This window comes from Carcharodon carcharias, chromosome X, assembly GCF_017639515.1.
Source record: "Carcharodon carcharias isolate sCarCar2 chromosome X, sCarCar2.pri, whole genome shotgun sequence".
Classification (NCBI taxonomy): Eukaryota; Metazoa; Chordata; class Chondrichthyes; order Lamniformes; family Lamnidae; genus Carcharodon; species Carcharodon carcharias.
This window is the reverse complement of record NC_054507.1, coordinates 23,875,860-23,896,621: the sequence shown is the minus strand read 5'-3', so window position 1 is coordinate 23,896,621 and position 20,762 is coordinate 23,875,860. Positions and strand designations below refer to the sequence as shown.

Sequence of the window (20,762 nt, the reverse complement as noted above, 5' to 3'; positions counted from 1 at the left end):
CTTGTACAAACTCTTACTGTTTTTAATATTTCTAACTAGCTTTCTCTCATACTCTAATTTCTCCCTCTATTATTTTAGTCATTCTTTGTTGGTTCTGAAAATCTGTCCAATCTTCTGACCTGCCATTAATCTTTGCAGAATTGTAGAGTGTTTGTTTCAATTTGATACTAACTTCCTTATTTAGCCACGGATGATGCATCCTTCTCAGTCTTTCTTTCTACCTGGGATAAATCTTTGCCGAGAGTTATTAAATATCTCCTTAAAAGTCTGCGACTGCATCTTTACTGTCCTACTTTTTAAACCTGGTTTCTCAGTTCACTTAACCTTTATTTAGGTTTAAGACACTAGTCTTAAACCCACACTTCTCACCTTCAAATGGAATGTGAAATTCTATCACATGGTGATTGCTGTCACCTAGAGGCGCCTTTACCGTGAGGTTATAGATTAATAACTGAAGAGACTCACAGCTCTGAAGGGATTTCTTTTGCTCCACATTTAAGCACCCCTGTGATAGGCAGCAGTCATTACACTATTTGTATCAAACTAATGGATTAGGAAAAGACAAGGAAATAACCAACAGCACTCCCACAATTGGAGCATTGATTTTATTTTCGCATTAAATTTTGTTCAAAATTAGATAAGGCAAAAAAACAATGTTCAGAAGTGCTTGATAGTAGGAAACAGTATTTAACAGGAACAGTTACAGCTGCTAATTAAGAAAGAAGCCTTTAGGGAAAAGTTCAATTCCAGTTCTGTGCTTTTTCTTCCTCCAATTTTCTCCCCATAGCCCAATAGTGACTTATGCTGGAATATGGATCAATGGGTGCCAATGGGAACGCTCAAATATCCATACTCATCACTCTGGAATAAATGCAATGCTTCCAGCAGGGCTCACTAAACTTTCATTTCACTGTCTGGTCAAAGTGCTTTACAGTCAATTAATTACTTTTGAGGTGTGACCATTGTTGGAATGTAAGAAATGTGGCAACCAATATGCACACAGCAAGGTCGCACAAACAGCAATACAATGAATGACCAGAGATCTATTTTAGGTGTTGATTAAAGGATAAGTATTAGCCAGGACATCAGTGAAGAGCAGGGATCCAGGGCGATTTTCCTCTCCCTTGTCCACTGAAATTAATCATAGTGCCCTGACTCTTGACCCAGCTCATGAAGCACAAAGTGGGAATTGAACTCAGGCCTTTCCTGATCTTTATGACTCGACTGCAGTGGGTAGCACATTTATTCACCGAGTCTTTGGGGCATTGCCTTGCTCCTTTAAAAGAATTTCTTAATGTAGCAAATCAACCTGACAATTTACTAAATTTTCTAATTATTTAACCCCCTTTCCTACATTTTTAAAAGAATGGTCTATACTTTGCTGCAGACAGTGGTCTGCACAATAAGCATACAGCAAGAACAATTAGAGAGCTGCCTGCAGTGAAGTGTAGAATGAATTCTTTAGAACTAAAAAGAAAATAGGGTTAAAGTTCTACTGAGTTAGATCTCAGATTTAGGAATTAGAATATCATCCAGACATCCAAAAGCAGTATTCAACTGAAAATCAGCATGAGGTGATGGTGGGGTGGTGAAGATTGGTGCAATAGCAACATTCTGCCCTTTGGAGATCTTCCAAATCCTGTCTGAATAGGCCAGGATCAAGAACTAAGTATATTTGACATCTAAGCCAGATACCACCACCAATTATTTCGTATAAAGCAAACTAAGTAGAATATAAACAGCCCATGGGATAGATGATTAGATTGACCATTGATTGCAGTGTTGTTGGGTATATTGCAAGTTAGTCCAGGAAGAGTAACTTTAGGCTCACTGTGGTATAGGATGATCACCCTCATGACTTATTACTAGCATGATACTGTAGGGTGAGGACAGAGGTTCTTTGGTGCTTGCTTACTGGTGAGATAGCATTGCCACATGTGCAGAAGTGCAACCACACAGCAAAGCATTCTACAAGTAAGAGTATTCGAAAATTGAAAAAGATTAGAAAAATATACAGTTTATCAATCCAAAATATGAAAAAGTTAAAATGGGAAATCCCTAACCGAGAGTCAAAACAGCCTCTTGCAGTTAATTGGGCTCAGCACAGCTACCTTTGCAAATCCTCAATTATTACAGCTTAGGGATTTTAGATACAGTAATCCAAAGTGAACCTGAAACCCATTGCAACTGTGCTGTTAACACACATATACAGCTCAATGTGCAAAATTGATTGTAAGTATTTCAATTATCTTAAGTTATACAACTCTCATATACAGACCCACTTTTGCTGATCTCGCTCATCTGTGGAAATGCAGCTGGGTGCAATGTAACTCAAGAAAAAAACAGTCCGTGTTTACCCGTAAAGTTGGTTCAGATGCTTTTCTCAGACAGAACACTTTTGACAATGCCAGAACTCTTCATGGACCGATTGGTTGGAAAAGACCTAGACATTCCGGAGCAGTACTGTAGCTTTGAGAAGACACTGATTGTAACGTGCCTACAATAATTTAATGTTAAAGCTGCCTCACATCCGGTTATATTCAAGATACAATGTCAACTATGCTCAAACACAAATCCAATTGCAACAGTGAACTAGGTTGCTGTCATGCTCCATCGTGCTCATTTGTTGGTCAGTGCATCGTGACTGGGCACAGATTTTAAATGCACACTTTTGATTTTAATTTTCCCCTGCCAGTTTCCTTTCCAGCCCTTCTATTAGGTCTTGACTCCCACGCTGGGGCATGTTCCGCAGGCACCAGCCACCCTCTGACATCTCATATAAGTAGAAATTATGTCCAAGTCTGGATGGTGAGTGTTGGCAGGCTGTTTCACTGGTGCTAATCCTGATTCTGCCCACACTTGTGCAGATCATTTAGTTGGGATCAGAAGCGGGAATTGCGGATATTTCAAGCCTGAAGCATTCAGCTCAATTGTAGTGCTCCTATTGCCACCCCAACAAAGATACAAACCTGGGACTGCTCACTGGACCCACTTGCTGAGTCAGTCAGTGTGGGGAGCATGCAGCCTAGATCGTAGTGAGAACAATGCACATTTGCATTGGTATAAATCTTCCAGATGTGGTGATGTAACCACAAGTTACAGTCCTTTGTTACAAACATTTCATGTCAACCATAATGAAGAAAGTACTGGAGTAAGGAAGTTCCCTCCAAGAAGCAACCTAGTACCATCTGAACATGACAACAACGCAGCGCACACAGTTCAAGGGCAGCAGTGATCTATAGGCAAATTCTGACACCTACAACAGCATCAGAGCTGCCCATTCACAAGACCTAGACAAAGAACTCAATCATTGTTTAGGGTTATACTTTCTCCTTTAATACTTCCTTCTCATTTGATAGATTATCTTTTAGCAGATTCATAATTTGTACTAATTGAAAACTATCAAAAACCAAAACACCCGTGTCACCAAATTTCTGCTGGTGGAGCTTCACCTGGATAAAAAAAGTGATTCAAGGAACTTTAATGTTTCTTCTGGTCCCCTTTAGCATGGTCCTTCTGCCCTCTACAACCCTTGTGCCAACATCATTCCCTTGCTTACAATTTTCCAAGGCGACACACTCTTACCCGCTGCCTCCAGGAGAAATGCCTTTCCAGTTCATATGTCTCCCTGGTGAATGTTTGAGGGGCTTTATAACCTCGCAGGAAAATAGTTATTGCCTGCCATCTTACAGGGTGGTGCCCTGGCATATAGATATACTGTGCCAAATTGCCAACTTCAAAACTTGGATTTTCACAAACATACTGTGATGATAGATGTTGATACCTCATCATAGTTGAGCTCCAAATGGAATGAACAAACTTGCATTTATATATGGCACTTTTCACATCAAAAAAAATTTCACAACCGATAAGTTACATTTGAAGTGTCATCACTGCCATAAAATAGCTAATTTGTATGCAGCAAACTCCCACAAACAGCAACGAGATAAATGACCAAATAATAGGACCCTTTACATGGATTCGAGAGGGCAGATGGGGCCTCAGTTTAAGATCTCACCCAAAAAACAGCACCCCCAGTAGTACTGAGGGAGTGCTGCACTGTCAAACTAGATTATTTACTAAAGGCCCTGGAGCAGGTTGAACCCACAACCTTCAGAGCCAAACTGACAAACTGGTTTTGAATTTACCACTGTTCCAATCTAAAAAGTGTACCATTCTAAGCCAAGGATATACAGACCAGATCAAGATCCAAGCCCAAATTTTCAGTACTCTGTTCCAGGAGCAATGGATTCCCCTTCCCAATCCTTCTCCTCTTTGGGAGAAACCCCTTCCTTGCATTTGTCTCTCTGGCAGCCTGGCTGGGGTTGAGCATTCACCATTCAGGGAACTGACTGGCACATTTTCCATTTACTAGCAAACTCTATTTAACTTATGCAGCATCTAGCACCAGGAATCCCACATAATTATATTCCTGGTGCTGCACTCAGTATTTCATGGTGTTTAAGGAATTTATTGAGGTGCCAGGCAGCATGGAATGGTTGAGACTATTCAAAGATAATGAACTTCACCAAATTTGAATTAATTTTGAATGATTATGTTTGAAATAATTCCCCACACCAAAATTTGAGGAATTTCAATCTCAACAGGAATTTTCAGCCACATTTGGCCAAGGAAAATATCAAGACATGATTTCAGATAACAATCTCCCAACTCCCTTTTTCCCCATTAACAGGTTCAGAAGTAAATGAATTGGACCACATTGAGCTGACAGTCCAATTCATTCCCATTCACTTCTTGCCACCTAAAAGATGAAAGTGCATTGCTCAGATGGTATCAGACTTTGTTACTGCCCTGTTTTGGGTCACATGCAGAATAAAAGTGGTAAATAGAACCGATTCAATTTATGTCAAAATCCAGCTAAATCTGACATTTACGTTTTCCTGAATATGGGGAGGTTCCCGAAAACTAATAATGCACTCTTTCTAGTGCAAATGAAATTATTTTTTAAAGATAGGGGCGGTGAGGAAAATAAATTTTAAAGGGCGGTGGGGAAGATAAATTTTAAAAATACAAAATACTTAGAAGGGGATAACTGCTGCAATTCCAGAGCAAATTGGACAAAATTTTTCAAACTTGAAAAAATATTGCAGAAATTCTTTCAATCCACGAGATTTCTTTAAAAGACCACGAATGAGTGATTTGCTCTTGACAGAGGCAAAATCCACAATCACACGAAGGTTTAATAGCGAAAGGCTGGCTTTTAAATCAGGCCACTTCAGTGTTGTCCACTCAGAACGATTCGAATGCTTCCTCAGGGGCAGCTCCTCCCTTGGTGGCACTAGATGAAAGACCACTGCTGGTAAGGGTCTGCAGAGTTGCACAGGGCTATGGCTGGGTTCTGGCCTGATGCAGTCAAGCACTGATTTGTGGCAGAATTTTTTAGATTGCCCTTAAAAACACAAAATTCACAAGTTAAAAAACTGTGCTTCCCCCCCAACCCCCCTCAAATTTCCCCATCATCTCCTGAATTTGCTAATTTACACCTTTGTACGGCTGCTGTCTGCCATTTCATTTAAGCAGTCAATCAGCCAGAGTGTCTCTGAGCAAGAGCGTCAATTTAGTATTCAATTCTCGGAGATGAAATGACACCTTACTAATCCACCACGCTCAGGGGCTATATATCTTCTTTAAAAAGATCTTTAATTTGCCTGTAAACAAACAAATCCTAGGAACACAGCTGACGAGTCCAGAATATATACTACTTTAAAATGAACACATTTGGTACCACAGGTCTGGTATAAAAATAATTTTGCCGATGAGCACAGGATGAATGACTGTCCCTTGAATGTATCAGACTGTACACAACTTACCAGAGTGATCTAATGAACATTAGATTACCACATTTCTTTATGTGGAAGTCAGAGACTCCTCCTCCGAATGTATTCCCCTCATTTCCCAAGATCTATGCTGCATGATAGAATATGGTTCTACCTGTGCTGACAACCCACCCCTACATCAGCCAAGTGGTCATTCATCAGGTGTAATCAGAGACAGCGAGTCGGGGCATTCTGTTCACCCATTGTGTGGTGGTGTGGGGGCGGGGCGGTGTTCAGAGGGATCAGAGAAATCATGGCTGGGCCTGATTTCACCTAACAGCAAGACACTTCCATTTTCCTTTAGGGGTAATGGGATAATGACCTAGAATAGAAAATGTTGCCGATTTTTCCCTTTGATCATCCAGAGCATGGAGGTCAAATGAAAGAAAGAAAGAAAATCTAGCATTTTATAAAGCATCTTTCAGAAGCTCAGGATGTTGCAAAGCAATTTACAGCCAATTAATTACTTTTTGAAGTGTCACCATTACTGTAGTGCAGGAAATGCAGCAGGTAATTTGCACACAGCAAGTTCCCACAAACTGAAATGTGATAATGACAAGATAATTAGTTCATAAAATAAAATATAGTCTCCCTACCTCCTTCCTATTCAAAACCAGCCAGTTTTAAAAAAATGAGAAATAAGGTGAACGGCCAAGGCCTGCAATGCAGGACACTATCAAAGTTGAAAAACACAACATGGCAAGAAGGTAAATCAAGTAGATGGGGTTTAGCACCAAGCTTAGCTTTCAAAGCCCTACAGATTACAGGATGATGGGAAATAGAGAATGGTAAAGAATTCTTTGTTTCGAGGTTTTGCGAAATAATAAATTTGAGTTGGAAACTATTGGGGAGTCTTGATTTCAACACAAGGATGATGCAGGTCAATGTATTTGTAGCTTAGAAGGGATTAGAGGAGGAGGGTAACTACCAATAGAAAAAGATGAGAAAAGTTAGTCAAAGCAATGGCTACTTAGTCAATGTTTACAAGTTTCCCTTATCTTAGGGACACCTTATCTTCAACTTCTATCTCAGGTGAAATCTGTTTCAAATAGTTAGAAAAACAGCTTCCTCGATGAGTCTGCAAGTTTTGTCCAGTGAGTAACAAAGCCATTAGGGAAGGTGCTAGGTTTGATTCCCTGAATGTGGCGAGTTACTAATGTTAAGCCTAGGCGACAGTGGAAGGCACGATTGGTCTCACTACCCCTGGGCTAAGGAAAGGAAAGTGAGCTCAGGTTCCCACTCAGGTTCTTAGTCAGTCAGTGATGCCTGCTGGAGATGTGTTTGCAAAGTTTGGATGAGGACAGGGTCAGTAATGGGGGAATAACCTGCCAATAGTCACGATCAAGATTCACATGAAGAATGACCACGTTCAAGATAATGGAAGGCAGCCATGGTACTGCACACTAGAAACAAGTTAATACTTTTAGAATGTGAGGGGAGAAAGTTGCTAAACTCCCACCCGCCTCCCACAAAACACTTCTCTATCCAGATACAACACTTACATTTAAAAGTTCCCAGCGTTCCTCTCCTGGCACTCGTGTATCCTTCCCTTTGTATTTACATGGCTCTAAACGAACTGGACCATACACAGCATGAAGACACAACTGCTTCCCGATGTTGTGGCGTATTTCAGACTGGGTTGTGTACTCGAAATACTGAAAATTTAAATGGAAAAAAGGGCGTTATATCAAAACAACAGACATGTCTGATCTCCCTCTGCCTCCCTCTGAGCACAGAATCCATTATAATAGCATTTATTACAAGCCAACCTACATGACTTTTGTCCTCCTCCTTCCACCAATTTTTCTCCCCGTCTTTTCTGAAGGTATTGACTTCCTTGCTGAGATATGGTTCTACCACAGGCACCAGACACCCTCTGGTATCTCGCCCAAGTAGCTGTTCTCCAGCTGTGAGCCTAGACAGCAATTGTTGGTATACTATTTGATCACCTTGTAGTTGGGGAGAGAAAGAGAAGACTTCACATCCAAGCTCAATCCTGCTCACATTTAATTCCAGTAGGAATCATCTGATAAGAATCATGAGCGGGGATTTCAGACAGAAATTTGCCCAATTTTCTCAATAGACTGGGCATTAAACCTAGGACTTTCCTGGTCTGTATGACTCATCTACACACTGCCTTAACTAGGCGAACCACATAGAAGCAGTCATTACATTTTTTCCTCCCCCGCTTAAATCAGTTATATATTTCCACTCATCTCTATCTTTCTAACTTAGTTGCAAGGAATCAGTTTCAAAAAACATTCTCTACACCACATGCAGGCCTTGAATGTATCAGTGTATTGGTAACTACAATTGGACACAGCTACTCAAGGTCAGATCATGACTTCCTCCAACTTACACTCCACTATCTTGGCTATAAAAGTTCAGCATTCTATTTGCTTTGTTAATAGCTGTTCTCGAACATTAAATCACTCGGTCATTAATCATTGTGCAGAAACTCGCAAAAGCTGTTTAAGCGTTAATAATCTAGTCATTAATCATCATGCAACTCGCCATGACTTCTTTGACAGCTTCCAAACCACAAATACTATTGCCTAGAAAGACAAGGGCAGCAGACGCATGGGAACATCATTCACCTGCAATTTCTTTCACCATCCTGCCTTAGAACTATATCGCTGCTCCCTCATTTTCACTAGGACAAAATCCTGGAGCTCTCTAACTATCAGCACTGTGGGAGTACCTTCACCACACAGACTGCAATGGTTCAAGAAGGTAACGCATCACCAACTTCAAGGTCATTTAAGGTCACATCCTGTGAATGAATAAAAAGTCTAACAGCCTCAGATCTCTCAACTTTATTCTTAGCTAACATGGCACATAGCATAGAGCATTACATCATCCATACTTCTACCTATTTGCAACACTTTTATACCGAGCCATATTAAATTTCATCTGCCACTGGTTGGTCTATTTATTTATTCTACCCAATTTTCAAATTAGCTTTTTCCTCCTTCCCCCACGTACAAGGTTGGTATTGCTTGTAAAGTTGACTAGTTTATCCTCCATGGTTGCAAATAGACAATCTCATTAAAGGTATGCCACACCAAAAAAAGGAACACAGACATGTGCAGGATGAACGCTGCCAGCATGTTCAAATGACCATTGCCTAGTACCTGATTGCCTCCCATTCCATGGCATGGGTACATTATCAGAGGTTTCCCACCGTGATTGTTTTCCCCAACATCCAGGCAATTTCCTGCTCCCTGGTTTTTAATCTGTAAAATAATATGTAACTCATCAAAAGTTCAGCAGTTGTTGCTTTTTATGATCTACAAAAAAATCAAATTGCAAAATCGTTGAATAAGAAGAAATGTAGAGAGTGAGGAGTGATTGCAAAGGTAGTCAGTGCATTGATATTGAAATGAAAATCAGCATTGCCTGGGAAAATACAGCTCATATTGATAGGATGAAAGTTTCCTCTGTCTGAAAATGGGAAGAATCCTTTGTGTTATCAGTTGGGTAGTCTTAACCCTGTGCCCAAGGATCCACAGTACAACCCAGAAGGAAAAAACTGTTTGGATCAGTACTTGTATTTCCCAGTTTTTACTGTATCATTTCCTTCTGGGAAACCAGATATCCTATGTTAAATTTGGAGCAGTTATGAAATTATAACACTGACACAGTAGGGACTGAGACTATAACACATTTAGGAACAGGATGAAGCTATTAAGCCCCTCCAACATGTTCCACCAACATAGCTGATATGTACCTCAACTCAATTTACTCACCTTAAATGCCATATCTCTTGATGCCTCTATCCAATATAGATCTATCGATCAATGTCATTCTTGAACATTCCAATTGTTCCAGCAACCACAGCCTTTTGAGGGGAAAAGAATTCTAAATTTCCACTACCCTTTTGTGTTAGAACGTTATGGTATAGTAGAAATTTATTATGCAACTAACTGCAATAACCTGATCTGGGTTTGTCCACCACTATCATTAACACAGTCATTTCTAAACATGGATCTCAGGCTCACTAATTGAACATACATTTCTGTAGCATTCATTGCATTGAGAAAGGTACCTAGCGTTGTATAGGCAGCTGTTAGCAAAGTGGGCACCAAGTAGGAAGGAGAAAGGGATGAGGGGGTGAAAGAAAGAAATATTGGGGAGACTTTAGAAGGCCGGGAGAGAGGTGCAAAAGGAAAAAAAAAATCTAGAGGGTGCAGTTTGAACAGTCACTGAGTAGAGATTTCCCCAGTTTAGAATAAATTTGCATTAAATAAGAAATACAAAAGATTAAAGAAACAATTAAAAATAATTTGGCGTTATAGTTAAAAAGGGTCCCGAGGGTCAGTAACTATGGATGCACATGCTCGTGCCAACACAGGCAAATCTATTCCATGGATTTTTTTAAAAGTGTAAGTAGGGACAATTATAATTAGGTTCAGAAAATGACAACTTGAGAAGTGCACAGAACATGTTAGTTAGCCCTCCATTTGTTGTCTCAAAAGACGAGTATGTTCAACCCTATCGATGCTTTGGCTCTTCGTATTTATGCAGGGAGTGCTGCAGGATACTTAAAGGGATTTTGACATTTTGCTGTGGGTTCCTCGCATGCGAATGCTTAATACAGATCTCTGAAGACCTCTCTGTTAATTGAAAACGGATTAACACATCTGCTAAAGGCGAGCGGGGAAATTCAAGCCAATGCACTAAGGCATTCACGTACTTGCAATCTGAGACATAATTTCAAAGCCCATTAATGTTTCGAAAAAAAGGTTTCAAAATGGTTTAGAAAATGTCAGAGCTTCAAATCGATTTTGCTTTAAACAGTTCAAAGCTTGTTTTTTTTAAAATATGGTGTCTCTTGCAAATGGCCACCGACACCCATCTGCCATGTGTACTTGTCTGAGCATGCACAGAAAACCTAAAGCTGAATCTTGCTTACAATGGAAAACAGATGCACAAATTTAGGTTGCCACTCAGAATTTGAGGTTAGATAAAAGACAATCTATATATTTAGCATTCTCATTCATTTTTTAAAAATTGGTATAGATTTTGTGTTCCTAACTTGGGCATATTGAATCATCCTGGTACAGAGCATTGAGAAAAATCGGTTGAGGAGGATCACATACATATAAGGGAGCCAGCCAATTTCCCAATCCATTTTTAATCTTTGTGGCTGTGTCCTGATGTTTCAGTGGCTTCAGAAGCAGGAACATTAAAATGCAATAGGGCAGATTTTCAAGGGAGTTTGAAATCTCTAGCCTCTATGTACATGCTCACTTGTTTGAAATAGGTGCATGCCACAGAGAAAGCTAAAGGAAATTCCAGAGGTGAAAATGGGTATTGTATTTTGTTCTGAATAAAATAGCCCTTTCTGGTTCCAATATACTAAAAAAAAGCATGAGAAACTAAGTGGAGAGGATGAGTATCACACTGAGGTTGGGGGAATGCGTAGAGTTCTGATCTCCATTGTTTGCAATGATGTCACGGAGTTAAGCGGTACAACTGTGCGTGCACCACATTGGCAGGAAACGCAGCCTTATTTAATACATTTTACTTACCGCCCCGTAATGCACTGGAGAAAAGTCAGGTATAAAGATTTCAGGATACACATTTTGCAGATACCATGTAAAGTTCTTGCATTTTAAATGCTCCTTCAGCTGAAACCTTTCAGAAAGATCTCCATAAGTTTTCTAAAAAAAAGAGCAAGAGATGAATACCAAATCCACTAGTATATTTTATGTTGAGGCGAGTCAGCAGTTGATTCAGCTGCGATTGTGAGTGGGCAGAACATCTTATAGATAATTTAAATTCAAAAATAGGTTTCCTGGGACAGCAACAAGTTGCAATGTAACTGACAATTAAACTTAGTTTGCTCTGGAAGGTGAGTCTTGATGGCTTGCTGAGTTGGTGAGTTTGGGGGAGGTGAAGAAAAAAGTAAATAAAATATACTTCACAACTTATTTAAAACTGGACCGAGCTGGGCCAGAGAAACTATATCCACGAAAGGTGCTGTACTGAGAGAAAACATTGTGCAGAGATTCCAACTGTATTTTTATTAGTATATTCTGACCACAATGCTGTGGTTTTGCTAAATTCTACTCCCACATAGTGGTTACCTCAGTGTATTGCATGGGGCACATGACAGTTGTCATGGACTGGAAGACAATGGAGGGTGCCAATCCAGATTGGCTGTCACAGCAAGATGACAAGTTTAGTTCATGAGCCCACCAGGAGGGGTGGGGGTAGGGAAGAAAGAGGGAGAAAAGAAAGGATGAGGGAGTGACAGAAGAGAAAAATGTGATAACACGATGTAGATTTACTTATTGCATTTGAGATTAAAAATGATCTTTTGATCTCAAAAATCATTTCATTGGTTGATCAATAGATTGATGGGAACAAAATCCTCAAACAGTTCAGTGCTTTTTTCAGAATTCTGTCATGTCATCAATAGACTGTTTCTCACTCCACTTTTAACTGTGCTGTTGAATGCTACTGAAAGTGACCCCTGTTGAATTAGATTTTCCTCAGGATTTGATAGGTCAACCATGAGAAAAAAAGTTATATTTAAGTAGCTACTCTGATAAAAAGAATAATAAAATGCATTATGGACTTTCTCATATTTGAGAGATATTGTTAGCTTCATATTTACTCACTATGAATAAAGATATTAGTTGCTGCAATCTGTCAAAAGATTACCTGTTTAATACTCTGAAAGGTGTCTTGCAGTGCAATGCGAGACCATGTTAAATTCAATAAGTAATTTGTTGCAATTGAGAATAACTGACTCCTAGGGATACAAACCTCTGTTAGGAAAGAAACCGGAATGCAGGGAACAAGGGTTCCAGTGAACAGACCCTGTTAACCAAGCATATGGGGGAGGGGTTGGATGGTGGGGGTAGAATTAAAACTATGACAACTTATATGATTTTAAAAGAATGAACTGCATTTCACCCACCTCTTGGGCCATCTTCTGTGCTTGCTGGTTCCTCCTGTAAAACAGCTCCTTGTAGCCATCCATCCAGACCTCAGCCAGGCGCACTTGGTTGCGGGCAATTACCTGCACACCTTTCGGGAAGCTGTGAGGGCTCTTGGTACGGAACACATGGCCCACCACCGAGCAGGGAATGATTTCCAACTGCCCACCACATTGCCAGACCTAAAACAAAGCAAGTTAGACAACATGGCCATTAGCCAATGCCAATAAAAAAGGCTACATAAGATTTTAATTTGATACAGAATTTCCTTTATTGAGCACACATACCATCGTTAATTCCCAGTAATGTTGGGTTATTAACCCTCTCCATGCTGCAGTAAAACGTGGGAAAAGATATTTGAATATCTTTTAATTTAAAGAGGGAATCCCTTCATCTGGATTCCTTTGACAAAAATGGACCTCATTAAGATTGTCATCATGTAACATCCAGTTTAAATATATATTCTTGTTTGAATAGTGCTTAAAGACAGTACGATCTGAGGGAACTGACCGTGAGGAGTTATGGACTCAGGCAGTGACGGAATTAGACCATCAGTACAGGTACAGATTGTTTACAGCACTGTGGATTAACAATGTATCTTCAGCTTCTTCATGCTTCTAGGTTCAACCAAGTTAGCTTCCCCATGACTGTGTTGAGTGCTCTCAATTTCAACTCTCCAATTGTACTGTTGTTTCTGCTCTCATCTCATACACCAGCCCTTCATCCAAACCTATATAGTTTCACAGAAAACTAGTTTCCAACTTTGGTGCTGGAGCCGAATTTAGTGTGAATATTCATCTCCTATGCACCCTCCTCTTCCCACCCCATCCCAAATACATATGTTGAACATCGTAAAATAGCTTTCCTCAGCTTATATTTCTTTACGTTTTATACCTTCTTAACTTGATCTTGTTCCCATTGGAGATGATTTGTGCTCGGCTTTTTAAAAAACTGCCTTTATTCTTCAGTTGTTTGCCGTTTATAAAATCAGCACAGATGAGGAAGGCTATTTAACTCATCTTACTTTACCATCCAAAAGAAACTACAAACTGTCTTCTACCATAACCCACCCATCCATCCATCACAGTTTTGAATGTTTAAATGATAGATAGAAAGAGTTTGCATTTAAATCATGCCTTTCACAACTTCAGGATGTCTCAAAGCAATTCACAGCCAATGAAATACTTTGGAAGCATAGTCACTCATGGAGGAAACACAGCAGTCAATTTGCGCACAGCAAACACCTACAGACAGAGTGACCAAATAATCGGTTCAGGGATATATATTGGTCAGGATACTGTGGAGAACTCCCCTTTCTTCTTTGAAAAATGCTGAGAGATCTTTTACATCCACCCAAGGGGGCAGGTGGGGCCTTGGGCTAATGTCTCATTTGAAAAATGGCATGTAATACAACATCCCTTCAGTACTGCACTAAAGCGTCAGCCCGCACTCTCAAGTTCCTGGAGTGTCCTGAAGGAGTAAATTCTTGCATATTTTACAGAATAGACACTGATCCAGTCCATCAGCTAATATAGGCATTAAAAACTTAAATTCAGCTATGCAGTCAAGTTCAAAAAATATATTCTTTGGAATGACTCACTATGACTTTAATGACATTGCCCTACTGCATCACCATTTGGTGGATCTTACTTCAACTCCATAAACATCTAACCTAAAGCACCAGTTCCGTCAATTAACCCAGACATTCCATGTAGGTCTAAGTGGTTAGGAGTGCTGCTACCCAAAATGAATTATTTTTCAGATTCAAAAAGCATATGTCAATGCTTACATAATATTTCACAAGATTAAGTACATTCCACATTCACATGCAAGCTTAGAAAAAGACAAATTCAAGTGAGCCAGTCGAGCCCTTCCACAGTCTAAGCAATGCTACTGCAAATACGGCCTCATTTCCCTTCAGTTGCAACTCTCAGTCAAGATCTGCACTCCCTTCATATCATCAATATAATATTAGTATTTGTGCGATTTTCAATCCTTATTACAAAAGAGATAAGGATCCACTTCCTTTTCAAAATATCAGTTAACACGGGATTAAATGCTCTTCCTTTAGATTTCTCCTCAATATCTCTCCACAAAAATAGAACTCGGCCATTTAAATGACAGCTCCCTTATATTTCTCTTCTAAACAATCTTGGAAGGGACACTTACTGATGTTGTAGAATTACCAAACATTCCAGAATCTTCCCAAAAAGGGAGCTCAGGACCATTCTCACTCAGTTAAATGATGCTTTGTTTGCTGGACTTGAGTGTGATTATTGGACAGGCTGAAACTGGGATGTTTCAAGAACAAAATGGGTTAAACTGATTCAAGAGTGAAGGAACGGCTGGGGTTGTGTTACCAAAATGTAGCACACCTGAAAAGTGCCCGACAAACAGCTGGGAAAGATTTCTTCTGCATTTATGTCGGTTCACGAATGTCCTTCAGTGAAGGAAATCTGCCATCCTTACCTGATAAGCCCTACATGTAACTCCATACCCACAGCAACGTGGTTGACTCGTAACTGCCAGTCAAATCAAGAGCAATGAGGATGGACAACAAATGCTGGCCTTGCCAGTGTTGCCCACATCCCATGAAAGAATTTTTAAAAAGATGTTGTGTCTTGAACAGAGAAAAACATCCAAAAGAACTTCTCAGGAGAGTAATCAGACAGAAATGAACAACGTGACAAAGAAAGGATAGGATCTACCAGGATAACATGAGACTTACTCTTAAAATATATAAATTAGCAATAATTTCATTTTCCCATGAGAGACATTTATATAGAACCTTTCATGACCTCAGGATGTCCCAAATTCCTTTCAGCCAATTAAGTAATTCTGAAGTGTAATAGATGTTGAAATGTAGGCAAAAATCAATTTGCGCACAGCAAGCTCCCACAAACAGCGATGAAATAAATGAACAGATCAGATGGCACCTGTTTTAGGTATTGGTTGAGGGATAAATTTGACCACGACACCAGGAAAATTTGCCTGTCCTTTTTTGAATAATGCTGTGGGATTTTTTATGTCCACCCAAGGGAGTACACAAAGTGCCTCCATTTAATGTTTTAACAGAAAGATGGCACCAACAGTGCAGCACTCTGTCAGTACTGCACTAGAGTGTTAGCCTGGATTATGAGCTGAAGTCCTGAAGTGGAGCTTGAGCCCAGAAGCTTCTGACTGCACTGTTACTACTGAGCCAAGGCTGACCCCTGTCAATTTTTGTCTTGATAATCTACCTGCATTCATTAGACACAAAGCATGGAGATTACATTACTGGATTTAAAAATGATTTTCATTTTTAAGATGTTCATTGGTGAAGTCAAAATGAATCTTTTATAAACCAATAAAAGACAATGCCATTCGAGGCTTATGGCTCCTCAGTACCAAATACAGCCAAGCAATGGCATTTTTAAAAATGTATTTCTAAGCTACACACTCAACTCCGAACAGTTATAATAGAAGATTTACATCCACTTTTTTTTTTATATATATTTAAGAATTTATAGATGGGCTGAATGGCCTCTTTCTACACAACTTTTCTATGGTTCTAATTTGGGTACTGGGTATGACAGCCATCAGAAGGCTACTTTTTCAGTTTTTGGAACATGGGCTCAAATCCCACCCAGGTCGATCAGAAATGTCTTCAAGAACCTCAAACTAAAATAAGTTTGGGCTACCACACTCTAGAACCAAAATGATACCAGTGAGTCTCACTGAAAAGGTCAAAAGGACATTCAGTTGTGTCAACTGCTTAAATGGTAATATCAAGATTAGTCAATAATTATAGCTTGCCAGTGCACTGCAAATACTTTTAATGTAAAAGGATCCAGAATATTAAACTTGACATGGCAAAAACACCAAGTTTGTGGCTTTGGAAGAAAAACTATGATGGGGTAAATATCTGAAAGTGGCTAGGATGAGGTACCAAAAGGCATTCTGTTATGCGCAAACCTGGGTTTTGCTCCTAGAGGGCATCAGAGCCACATGTGATCAAACATCCACCGACTTTCCAGCAGAGCTCACTGGATTGCGATCAAGAGTGGGAACAATAGCTGATTTTCCCCCCCACCTCATTAGTACAGAAGCTGTGTGAGGCCAATTGAGGTGCCTTAACTGGTGTCCTGGTGGAGATCAACTAACAACACACACCAGGAATTGATTCAGGGGCTTTCCTGGCCTGGGTAGCTTGCTACCACAACAGGCAACACCTTTGCACATTAGACCACAAGGCCTCATTCATATTTAAAGCTTATCAACAGACACAACCAAGGCGTGAGCATTATAAACATAAGCATTTGCGTTTACCCTGAATGACATTTCCACATTCTCTCCTCCCCATATTTCCATCTGGTTGTCGTATGTTCCAATCAGTTCAAAGTAAGCTTTGGAGATCGCAAAGAGGCCACCGGCAAACGTGGGAGTCCTGAAAATAAACTAAATATCAACTGACTTGGCCGGAGAGAGATTGCATAGTTTCATTTTGTGCCGAATTGAAGCTCACCCATATGACCAATGAGAGATTCACTCTCTAGAGAGAAGACCACAATATTCATATTGTTTTCAAACAGCTGATAAATTTTACCTCATATGGAGCAAATTCTTACATTTATTGAGCAATGCAAGACTTGGGTGGCCAGTAAATGCCTCAGTACATATCTACTGTCTCTTGTGCAACAGGATTTTCTGTTATTTGTTCTCAGGATATGGGCAATAATGGCAAGGCCACATTTATTTCCCACCCCCAGTTGCTGAGGAAGAAGTGGTGGTGGACCTTGATCATGAACTGCTGCAGTCTGTGCGCTGATAGTGTTTTCACAGCAGGTACAATAATGTTCTTACAAATCCTATTGGTACAATAATTTCTGTTCTTAGCTACACGTATGAAACCAGTTGTACATTACCTAAAGTAATATAACCTCGGGGGCCCACTGATATGGGTGGCATGAAGTTAAGACAGGGACATCTCCAGGACCTTAAACGCCAACATAATCTACCATGTCCCATGAAGTAGTGGTGTTGACAGCTCAAGGCAAGTACCCACAATAACGTAAAAGCTTTCCCATGAGCTGACTTCTGAAGCCGTACTAGGATTATACGGGAATGTCCCTTGCTCAGGAGTTGAATTCTTCAGCCCTTAACTGGAACCAGATGATATAACTGAGCAGCTTCAACATGGATAGAAACATGGTGAGAGCATTTCAAGACAGTTCTAAGCTCAAAGAAAACAAACCTCCCTCAGCTATTTATCCACTTTAGCAGAAGCAGTCTCAAGACAGCCTCCATTTTATTTCCCCCTTCATCCAGTGATGCTGCATTCAAATTCCAGGTAAAAACCATTTGAATAGGGAAAATTGACTTAAATCTAGAAAGACCATTTTCTGTTACCCCAGGTAGGCTTTGTGAAAACAAATTAATGTTCTTGTTTGTTCTGTTGCTTTTTGTTACACGTGGGCCCCAATTTTCAAAAAAATACGGTCATGAAAATAATAATATTTGAAACACTGATTCGGGCCGAATAAGTAAACTTCGGCTGACCCCATCCTTGAACACTAGCTTTTAACTAATTATAACAGTTCATGTCCAAATGCAGCAAGACTTGGACAATATCCAGGCTTGGGCTGACAAGTGGTAAGTAACATTCATGCCACACAAGTGCCAGGCAATGACCATCTCCAACAAGAGAGAGCCTAACCATCACCCTTTGACATTCAATGACATTACCATCACTGAATCCCCCACTAACATCTTGGGGGTTACCATTGACCAGAAACTGAACTGGACCAGCCATACAAATACTGTGGCTACAAGAATAGGTCAGAGGAATCCTGTGGCGAGTAACTCATGTCCTGACTCCCGAAAGCCTGCCCACCATCTACAAGGCACAAATCAGGAATGTGATGGAATACTCTCCAATTGCCTGGATGAGTGCAGCTCCAACAACACTCAAGAAGCTGGACACCATCCAAGACAAAGCAACCCACTTGATTGGCATCCCTTCCACATTCACTCCCTCCATCACCAACACACAGTAGCAGCAGTGTACACCATCTACAAGATGCACTGCAGAAATTCACCAAGGCTCCTTAGGTAGCACCTTCCAAACCCATGACCACTACCACCTAGAAGGACAAGGGCAGCAAATAGATGGGAACACTACCACCTGGAAGTTCCCCTCCAAGCCACTCACCATCCTGACTTGGAAATATATTGCCGTTCCTTCACTGTCACTGAGTCAAAATCCTGGAACTCCCTCCCTAACAGCACTGTGGGTGTACCTACACCACATGGACTGCAGTGGTCGAAGGAGGCAGCTCACCACCACCTTCCCAAGGGCAATTAGGGATGGACAATAAATGCTGGCCTAGCCAGCAACACCCACATCCTGTAAATGAATTTTAAAAAAAAACAAGTTTTCACTGTTAATGGACTCTCACCAGGCTTACAGATCTGTTGAATGATCAGAGACCATTCTAAATTAACCTCATTTATATAGAAACCAAAAATGCCACACACCTTAACTTACCTGAATTTGGTTTTAAAATTGTACTTTGTCTCAAAGTGAAAATTATCCTGTTCCTCCTTGCATGCAGTGACATCCTCAAGCACTCTAGAGTCAGGTACTGTATAGATCGGAGCTCTCTCTATTTTAACCATGCACTCCATCTCTAGCGTCAGAACAGCAATCCATTCCTACATCAGCCTGATATTTCCAATCCTATTTACTACAATTCTCACTCATAGACAAACGTGGGAGATTAGTAACCAATGGGATCTGTCAAGTCTCACTTCTGGGTTGAATTTCAGTTCAGGTTTCTGAATTATATGGGCTGTTCTACCCAGTATTAGATTCAGCCAGGTGTCTAAAAGCAGGTTGACATGCCAATCAGAAAGGGATCAAAACATTGACCAAATCAAACTGCCCATCAAAACAAACTTAAGAGATAGGCACAGTACTGAATGTTTGGCAATTAATGTCACAAGTGCCTTTTAGAAATTATACCATGCCTGGGTACACCAGCGGGCCGATGGGTTTCTTCACTTTGACTCTTCTAATTCAAAACTGGACTTCTGATACACTGCATGGGACTTTGACTGGACTTCAGATTCAGAAGCTTGGGCTTAATGGCCACTAATTGCTGTAATCACCAGCCATCTGGATTTTTAAATGGAACAAAAGAACTCATGATTAAAGAACTGCAATGAACAAAACCCTTTAGTGTCATGTTCTCGGAGAGGAAATGTTATTGGGCCTGGATTTGCTGCAGTGCAGTGTATGATGACGCTTGCCGTTAGCAGATATTTGCGCTCTCCATCCATGCCGCTTTATACTTGCGCTGTAATGTGCTTAACAATCAGTCTGGCAAGGTCAGTGATGCATCAAGGACCTCATGCACGCTGCAGTCATGGCTTACCCCGCAGATTAACTGCATGGCACTATAAAAAGCAGCGAGCAGACACTAACCCAGATTGAAGAATGGCGATGGGAGATAAACAAGCTGGAACTTCTGAAATCAATTTTAAAATGTTTACTTCTTGCAGCCTTTTATTAAGTTTTTAAAAATCATGTGCGTCTGCTCTTTCCTTTTTTCCAGAAATGCTGCAGGAAGATTTAAAAAGATTGTAAAACTTTTGACCCCAGCATCCCATCCACCTTGCCCTTCCTTGCTAAATAATTCATGGCGGAACAATAAAGGACAAAGGCGTCATGTCTGATTCCGAGTTAACATTCAGGTTCCTCAGCTGGACATCACAGACAACTAGTACATTTGAGTGTTAACCCTTCCTGTTGATGAAAAGGACAGGCAAGAGAGGGGATCAAAACGGTGTCCGAACTAAACATTCCATCAAAGCAATCATAAAATAGATAAGAACAGTACTGATGTTCAATGATTGGCGTCACCAGTATTCAGACCAGCAGTCTGGTGACTGGTTGCTTAGTGGGAGAAAGTTGGTTGCATCGATAGCCCCTGCA

At 40.4% G+C, this 20,762-nt stretch overlaps 1 protein-coding gene across 2 annotated transcripts in view; it reads right to left on the bottom strand.

Moving 5' to 3' along the window:
- Positions 1 to 591: 591 nt before the first annotated feature.
- Positions 592 to 20,762, bottom strand: part of LOC121273238 (polypeptide N-acetylgalactosaminyltransferase 6-like) — a 74,669-nt gene continuing 54,498 nt past the window's right edge. For both annotated transcript variants that reach the window (XM_041180264.1, XM_041180263.1), the window contains 6 exons: positions 17,096 to 17,213; positions 12,769 to 12,969; positions 11,372 to 11,503; positions 8,972 to 9,073; positions 7,340 to 7,492; positions 592 to 5,410 (listed from right to left, as the gene is read on the bottom strand). In XM_041180264.1, the coding sequence (XP_041036198.1) occupies positions 5,300 to 5,410; positions 7,340 to 7,492; positions 8,972 to 9,073; positions 11,372 to 11,503; positions 12,769 to 12,969; positions 17,096 to 17,213 (817 nt within the window). In that variant the 3' untranslated portion in view covers positions 592 to 5,299. The remainder of the gene's footprint in view (positions 5,411 to 7,339; positions 7,493 to 8,971; positions 9,074 to 11,371; positions 11,504 to 12,768; positions 12,970 to 17,095; positions 17,214 to 20,762) is intronic.